Below are 9,433 nucleotides of genomic sequence, written 5' to 3' on the forward strand. Positions count from 1 at the left end.
AAAGGGATAAGAGTAAATGCAGCGCGTGAAAAGGGGGCCCAGACTCCTTATCTGCCTATGGGCCCAGGATCCGGCCCTGGTAAGATTGGAAATTTATAATTATAATTTAATAGCTCAAATGTATAATTTTGAAATAAATATTGTAATATAACAATGTTTTTTCATATATTATACAATATCACAAAAAATTGGGTTTCAAAACAAGGCCTACCCAATGGCTATCTAATGCTGCTAATTAATATTTTTACGGTCAATACTGCAGGCCTTTACGAGTGTCCAAAGACTACCCACAATAATGCAAATTACACTAGATACTCGGTATAAGGTAATTTGAATTTCTGCGTATCGCAAAACCAGGGGCTAAGCATAAAGTGGAATAACTCTAAAACTATTTTCCGTTTAAAAGGAAATGGAAAATATAGATACAGATCGATTGATGGTGTGTCGGATCTGGATTTGAGAAGGCCTTAAAGGGAATATAACCTCTGGTATTTCTGTCGCCCTCCGAGAGTTCCAATATTGTCCGCTGCCTCCCATGGCTTTTCACACCTGCGGCGCTGATAATCGCTGATTGTGAAGGGAATAAAGGAAATTGATGGGGTCTTCCATAAAGAACGCGTTGGAGGTTCTATTCCCTTTAAGAAGGGGAATGTCGTGACAATGAAACTAAGATTCGGAATTGGCAGTAGAACACTTTAAACATTTATTTTATAAGGTAATTTAGGAAATATCAAGGTGGACCACTGCGTTGAAAAATTCAAACACAAAATCTCTCCGTTGAATCGTGTGTAAGAAACAATCTCCACGGACGGATGATGGAGTTGATCACAAACGTTGTGAAAAAAAATCTAAATAATGTTACTAATGTTAATGGAAGGATGTTCGAGACGATTAGCGATTCAAAATATGAAGATGTAAAGAAATCTCTCGGGTTAATAATACCATCTAAAAACCGTTGGCTCGGGCCATCTCCGGATTGACTAGTTTTTGACCCTTCAGATTAAAATAATTCATGTGGAATATCAGTGGCGTAGCTAGCATGTTTGACACCCGCGGCGGATATCATGGTGCGCTACTTACTAGTCTCTAGTTTGCGTAAGTTTTTATTTTTTTCACGGTCGGGTGTCACTCCCAAATCACGCCCAAACGGGTGGCACCCGGGGCAGCCGCCCCCACCACCCCCAAGCTAAGCCACTGTGGATTATTAGAGTTTGCAGACGAAATAAAGACCGATAATTAGCATGCTCATCACGAAATTTTTACGTAGAACTTAAAGAAGCCGGTCTACTGTTGGAATCTCTGGCCTTAATTTTGACTAAACTGAAATATATTCTAGAATATTATAATCAAGTCAAGGGCAAACTAAAAATCTCAGAGCTGAAAGGGGCGAGAGAGGGGTATGTCCATCTGGTGAATGACAATTTCATTATCATTCACCAGAAGGACACAAAGCTGTTGCTTGCCTCCCTCCGTTCCCCCGTTCCTCCCGCCGTTCACCCGCGCCTCTCCCGTTCCTCCCTTAATCACCAGAATTTCGAATCACCAGATTCTCGTTCACCCGCTCTCCCGTTCCTCCCTTAATCACCAGAATTTCTAATCACCAGATTCTCTCTCTCGTTTACCCGCTGCTTTCCCCCGTTCCTCCCTTAATCACCAGAATTTCTAATCACCAGATTATCTCTCTCGTTCACCCCGCGCCTCTCCCGTTCCTCCCTTAATCACCAGAATTTCTAATCACCAGATTCTCTCTCCCGTTCACCAGCTGCTTTCCCCCACCCCCATTCACTGGATACTTTCTCTCTCTCTCTCCCGTTCACCAGCTGCTTTCCCCCACCCCCATTCACTGGATACTTTCTCTCTCTCTCTCGTTCACCGGTTGCTTTCCCCCATCCCCATTCTCCAAAATTAGTTTTGCTCGTGCAGATATCTGGAGATTAGATTTTTACCCGTTTGCTTATCGCTTCCGAACTCCTTAATTTCTAATCTCTAGGCAATAAAAACAAGTTATTTACATTTAATTTTTTATTTTAGAACTTTGTTTTACATGTTAGTAGGTACTATCAGATATTCCATTAGATGGTTATCTTGTACATTACACAATTAAAACAAATTAAAGTAGTTAAGTTTACAGGCATTTAAATGGGGTGAAACGATCTCCTGCAACTTAATTTAATTAAAAGTTCTAACTCACGTATTTGTAGTGTTTAGCAGCAGTATCGTCTGACATCCGAGGGACAGTCACAAACGTCTTCTTCTTCTTCAGGTACAGGTGAGAAGCTTTTGTCAGAGACCGTAGTTGCTTTTGGCGTCGGGGGAATGTCCCATTCTAGCGAAAGGTACTTTTTTTCCGATGGTGAATTATCCCTAGCCGGACAGTTTGGAAAGAATCTAGCATGTTCAAGTTCTGGTACGTCTCCTGATTTCCATCCTTCTAATACGCCATGGCATTTGTAACATCGTACTTCATCGCCCCGCTGAATATAGTAGAATCCAGCCTTCGCTAGTTGCTCCTTAGTGACGTGCGGATTTTTCCAGTGACGAAACGTTTCAAGTCGATACACTTCAATGTCCATAGCTGATCTAGACCAAATACGTTCTATAGTTTCAAATGATACATTCTCTAAGTCTACATTTACCCCTAAGTCTACTAAACCTAATTTTATCAATATGGTTAAATTTCTACGCTAAAATTCTCAATATAAACGCTTTTTTCAATATGCAAATTGTTTTAAATATGTCTAAAAATATAGTCTATTACCAAGAAAAAATAGTTACTTACTTTACGGGTAGAAATCCTTTGTCGAGCTGTAGAAAAGACTGAGCGATCCGTCAGCAGGTCTTTACTCGTCAATGTGCCGAAGAGAAATGACGCGTGTAAGATTAATTTATTCCTATCTTGTTGAGAATAATTCATCACGTGATCTAAACTTCAAATAACCCTCAAATTCTATTGGCTGTCTCTCTCTGACAGTTTAAACTGCCTCTAATGATTGACGACACATATTAACCCACTTGAGTATTTGGAAAAAACCCTTTGCTACTCGAAGGAGAGTTTTGGAAATACCACGTTGACGATATCGAAAATCGAGCTCTCACTTGAAAATGTTTACGGAAAACAATCCTCTTGGAAAATTGAGTTACGTAGAAGATTGCAAAAAAATGGCTAAGTGTTATGTTTTTTTTTCAATAATGAGTCTTATTTTTTACATTTTAAAGTATTTATTAAGAGTGAAAAATCCCATGACTACACTGACGGCATATCTTAAGTACCGGTGGAAAAAAATCCATTGCTCAAAGTTCAGTTATCTTATTAAACGTGCGCGTGCACAGAAAAATGAACGATTCACGTGATAGTAACTTAATTTCTACGCTAATCTTACCCCTACTAGGCCTAATTTCTGTCTAATACATTTCCAATATATATATATAAAAAAGAATGCCTAAAAATTTCATTTTAAATATAATAAAATAGCCTAGCTGATTATTATTATTATTATTATAACTTACTTTTCAGCGTGACCTTCAATGACTATTCCCAATGCTAAGACTCTTTATTGAGATAACGAAAACTGTAAATAAGAATTGATTCCCATGACTACCCTGACGGCATATCTTAAGTACCAGTGGAAAAAAAATCCATTGCTCAAAGTTCAGTTATCTTATTAATCGGGTGCGCGCGCACAGAAAATGAAAGTCACGTGAGAATCGGTACGTCACTGAAAATAGTGGAAGTGTCATCACTAGAGTTCTTTTATCAATATATTTAATTAAGGATTATTTCAAAGTTTAGATGGCGCCATGGTTCTCAAAGCAGTGATATTAAAAGATCTCAACGGGTGGAATTGGAGAAACGCTAAAAATATTCTCGACATATTCATTCTCCCTGAGTATAAATAAATAAATAAATAAATAAATAAATACATTCTTGGCGTAGTAGTAGGATTTTAAGAAAAAAATTAAATACGGAAAATCAATTATTTTATTTTAAAGGTTTTGTGATTTCTCACCAAACAATTTCAACATCTTCAATGTAGGCTATCACATCAGGGGCATCTCAAAACTCTTTTTCCTCTGATCTCCTAGTTTCTGCCTCTGTCTTTAGTATTTATAAATATTTTCCTATCCATAAACCATTTCCTAACTGGTGGACTTTGATAACACTAAAATTTTACTTATAATAATATGCTGAAATACATTTTCCAATACGCAAAAAATTAAAGCTAGACCTAAAAACCTGTAATAGTTAAGACTAAATTTCTAAGCCTAGCCCATGAAAGAACATTTTCCGTAAATCATATCCTAACATGAATGCATTTGTTAAGAATAAATGTGTGTTTTTTTTTTAAATATGCTAATTAATTTCGTAAACAAGCATAAATTTTAGTTCGCCCTTCCTCCAAAATATCTAATAGAGCTAGTACATTCTCGATAAATATACATGTTCTTGGGGAATAAGAGACGTTTTTTATCAAAGTAAGCCAAGTTTAAAGCTTATTGTCATTGGTTCCATAACAAAAACCACATTGTAACGTGATAATGGCTGCTCACTAATCCCAATTCCATGTGAAACTCTTTCAGTTCTTTTGAGTTTCAAAATAGGGTTTTAGAAATAGATTTTTCCTATTTCATTAAATATAAGTATTAAAATTAGAATTGCTTCATTAAATTATGCATTTGTACTGTACTGTACACAATACCTGCATTTGAAATTGTATAACATTAAAACACAGTTTAAAAAAAAAAAATATCAAGGTTTTCAATTCAGTTAAAAATAATTATATTAGATGTATTGTGTTTATATTTTTAACTTAATTGCATTGATGTTTTAAAAGCAAACCTCGGGCCTAAGAAACAGGCAAAGTGTAAATTGCTAAGACTAAATTTCTAACTCTAATAATGTGTAAATCAATTATACAATTATCTATTCATAAGTGTTAGAGACTTTATTACAATGAAATAAATGTAAATAAATGAAATGTATATGATATAAATTTAAGAAAACTCAAACATTCGACAGACATAACTTTTCTGTTTTAAATCAACAATTTTATTATTCTTTCTTATCATTTTTTTATACAACCATTTGTTTTTATATAGATAACCTGAGGACGGCTATAATATGAACATATACCTAAAAAAAATCGGGGGTTAAACAAAAACAACCTTAAGTTTACTATTTTTATATATTCACACGTCCTCAATTATGCAAATTTTATATTAACATTTCTACTATACATATTTCATAATTATCTCGTATAAAAGAGGGTCATTTTTGTACTATAAAACCATTCCATTCCTGAAATCCGCTACAGGAAAATCTGCAAAGGGATAAAAAACAAACATATATATATATATATATATATATATATATTTATATATATAGCTTTAATCAAATAAATAAATAAATATATTCCTTATGGATTATAAGTTCGCGAAAGGTGTGTATTATATTTAATTTCTTACATTTCGTTTCATTATTTAATGATTTTTTTTTGATTTTTTAAAAAAGTATGTCTTACTCTGAAGTCACACTCTGGTTTTTGGAGTTACAGCTTCAATTTTTGATGGTGCCCCAGCCGTGTACTCAACAAACGGTGTCAATAGTATCGTTGTCTCAATTCAATCTTGGGATTGTCTTACTGAAAAATGGTCCTATGTCATTGACGCTCTGGGGTCACAAACAGGAATACGAATTACTCTACCAACGCCTACTATTGAGCAGTATTCGGATTGCTGTTATACAACCATTACTTTCGCGTAACGTCGACAGGCGGAGAGTTTAATTGGATTCTGCAACCATTTAGTCAAAAGTATTTGCTAGATGAAATGTGTTTAACTGGGAGTTTGACGCTTAGCGTACCCCAGGTAATTGCGTTCGATCAGTGCAAACCCAGAATTGATGAGCAACTTTCCGTACTTCGGCAAAATCAATCATCCATCACCACAATGTATGAAGTTCTCGAACCAAAATTCAGAACTTTCTATAGTGTTTTCAAACCTTTGGAGAGGAGAGAGAATCCCTGTGGCTTTTTAGAACTATACAGTGGATTCCGTCTCTCAAACGACTATTCTAAGCCTTTGGAAAACCTCTTTTTAGAAAAATTCTGTGGGAATTGCCCCTTTGAAATATATTCTCTAATGAATTATTGTTTGAACGATATATAACATTTACAATTACTGTTGGGAGACATACTGTAATTTTCTAAACAATAAACAAAATACGAACCATTTTCATGTTTTATTATTATTAGGAATATGGATGGAAAAAAAACACATTAAATATTTATTTCAAATATCTGTAGAACCGAAGCCTCTCGATCCTCTTTCTGTATCTTCTTCAATTTGCTAATACAAACCAAAACAGGAAAATTGAAATAATAATAGTAATAATTTTGGAGGGTGGAACATATCAATTTAACTCACAAGGCATTGCATAGGAACTGGCATCGAAATACATTCGCAGATAAGTTGAGCTATTCGATCGCCTCTGAAGATTTTAAATGCGTTTTTCCCGTGATTAATCAAGACAACCCCTATTGTACCAGTGTAATCTTTATCTATCACACCTGCTAAAACATCAATACCATGTTTTACGGAAAGACCCGAACGAGGGGCTAGAAATAAATAAATAAATAAATATAAAACATGGTATTCGTTAAATATATAAATATATATATATATATATATATATATATATATATATATATAATATTACCAATACGTCCGTAGCAGAAATCAGGTATAACTACACTTAAATCGGTATTTATTAGCTCTCGTGCCATGGGGGCTACAACATAGTTATATGCACTACATAAATCAAGACCTGCAGAGCCAGGTGTTTCTCGAGTAGGCGCGCATGCATATTTCGTTAATCTTACGAATTTCAGAATTTGCTTAAAACTATGATTTTAAATCGATAAAGTGAAACACGTAAAGTGTCCCTGACCAAAATTGTTTCACAAACATCTGTACCGTTTAATAAGATACGAGTATGATAACGATTTCTAGAGCCCTATGTTCGATAATGATTCATTAGGAAAATTTGAATATAGTTTAAATTTTTAATTACTTATTTTTCGGTTGACTACCAATTTGGAGGACTACTGTTTTGATTTTGATATAACTAAATTTGATTGGTTTTCGAAAGGTTTTCTCTTACACCCCCTCACCCCCCGCCCCCAGTTTATAATTATGATGTCAGTTGTAAATTGTTTTTTTCGAGTATAAAAAGGGTAAACAGAAAAATTGAGAGATAGTATTAAAAAAACAGCCAATTCGAATTGTTTCGGAATTGGCTCGAGGGACTAAGTACGTAGAAATACGTCAATTGTAAATTCTTAACTTTGTATATATATATTTTATTCAATCATTCATTCTTACTAATTTTATAGTAATGGATCCTATTTCCATAACTTTGGCCTCGGGAAATGAGTACGTCGGTACGACAACCGAATCTATGATTTGCTTTCACTGCGGCGAATGTACGGAAGAATTGGCTGTAAGAGGTGGAGGACTGTTCTTTTGCTGGGGTCGAGAGTGCGCGCATTATCAAATGGGTGTAATTTTTCGACATGGTAATGTCTATACCAAACACAACCCCGGGCATCTTATAAAGGAGTTCCCGTCCCATCTCCGTTGTACGTACTGTGGAAGAAGAGGGTCGAAGAGAAGCCGTCGACGGGAGGAGTGCTCAGCGTTCGATTTCATGGTATGCTGTCATTACCCTAAGCCTCCCAGAGACCGAACTGTAGTTCGTTTTATAAATAAATAAATAAATTAATAAAATTGCGAATAATTTACAAATAAATGTCTATTGACTTTTCTTCATCCTATAATATAAGTTTATTCCTAAATTTTTAAGCTTATTACAATAAGATTTCTTTAAGAGAGAGAGAAAAGAATTGCTTAAATTATTAAGTTAGGGTTATAAGTCAACATGATAACTTATATCCTGGGTATAATTTACTAAACTTCAATAACTTTGACTTGATAAAGTAATTAATATATGATTCCATCTAAGTATACAAAAAATGCTTCAATCTTTCAATAACTTTATTTAAATTACTTTGATTGTGAAAAGGCATAATTTAAGTATGCGAAGGATATAATTTACTAAACTTCAATAACTTTGACTTGATAAAGTAGGGTAATATATGATTCCATCTAAGTATACAAAAAAAATGCTTCAATCTTTCAATAACTTTATTTAAATTACATTGATTGTGAAAAGGCATAATTTAAGTATGCGACATCATTTAAACAATGAGAAATTAATTCGTTTATATCGTTGGGGGGAATACCCTGTAAATTCAACTCACAATCAATACCCAGGATATAAGTTATCATGTATATGATATAAATTTAAGAAAACTCAAACATTCGACAGACATAACTTTTCTGTTTTAAATCAACAATTTTATTATTCTTTCTTATCATTTTTTTATACAACCATTTGTTTTTATATAGATAACCTGAGAACGGCTATAATATGAACATATACCTAAAAAAAAATCGGGGGTTAAACAAAAACAACCTTAAGTTTACTATTTTTATATATTCACACGTCCTCAATTATGCAAATTTTATATTAACATTTCTACTATACATATTTCATAATTATCTCGTATAAAAGAGGGTCATTTTTGTACTATAAAACCATTCCATTCCTGAAATCCGCTACAGGAAAATCTGCAAAGGGATAAAAAACAAACATATATATATATATATTTATATATATAGCTTTAATCAAATAAATAAATAAATATATTCCTTATGGATTATAAGTTCGCGAAAGGTGTGTATTATATTTAATTTCTTACATTTCGTTTCATTATTTAATGATTTTTTTTTATTTTTTAAAAAAGTATGTCTTACTCTGAAGTCACACTCTGGTTTTTGGAGTTACAGCTTCAATTTTTGATGGTGCCCCAGCCGTGTACTCAACAAACGGTGTCAATAGTATCGTTGTCTCAATTCAATCTTGGGATTGTCTTACTGAAAAATGGTCCTATGTCATTGACGCTCTGGGGTCACAAACAGGAATACGAATTACTCTACCAACGCCTACTATTGAGCAGTATTCGGATTGCTGTTATACAACCATTACTCTCGCGTAACGTCGACAGGCGGAGAGTTTAATTGGATTCTGCAACCATTTAGTCAAAAGTATTTGCTAGATGAAATGTGTTTAACTGGGAGTTTGACGCTTAGCGTACCCCAGGTAATTGCGTTCGATCAGTGCAAACCCAGAATTGATGAGCAACTTTCCGTACTTCGGCAAAATCAATCATCCATCACCACAATGTATGAAGTTCTCGAACCAAAATTCAGAACTTTCTATAGTGTTTTCAAACCTTTGGAGAGGAGAGAGAATCCCTGTGGCTTTTTAGAACTATACAGTGGATTCCGTCTCTCAAACGACTATTCTAAGCCT

General features: G+C 34.2%; 1 protein-coding gene across 1 annotated transcript; it reads right to left on the reverse strand.

Annotated features, from left to right (window-relative positions):
* Positions 1-2,135: 2,135 nt before the first annotated feature.
* LOC149933342 (death-associated inhibitor of apoptosis 2-like) lies at positions 2,136-2,982 on the reverse strand. Its single transcript, XM_090156907.1, has 2 exons — positions 2,780-2,982; positions 2,136-2,575 (listed from the first exon to the last, which is right to left on the reverse strand). Exon 2 carries the CDS (start codon positions 2,571-2,573, stop codon positions 2,205-2,207), a length of 369 nt encoding a protein of 122 aa, XP_090013033.1. The 5' UTR covers positions 2,574-2,575; positions 2,780-2,982; the 3' UTR covers positions 2,136-2,204.
* Between the last annotated feature and the right edge of the window lie 6,451 nt (positions 2,983-9,433).

Source organism: Leiobunum rupestre, chromosome 8, assembly GCF_980474605.1.
Source record: "Leiobunum rupestre chromosome 8, qqLeiRupe1.1.hap1, whole genome shotgun sequence".
NCBI classification, from domain to species: Eukaryota; Metazoa; Arthropoda; class Arachnida; order Opiliones; family Sclerosomatidae; genus Leiobunum; species Leiobunum rupestre.

What these genes read in the sequence shown, in the direction of transcription:
- LOC149933342 (XM_090156907.1), bottom strand. Translation starts at nt 2,573, where the DNA reads ATGGACATTGAAGTGTATCGACTTGAAACGTTTCGTCACTGGAAAAAT.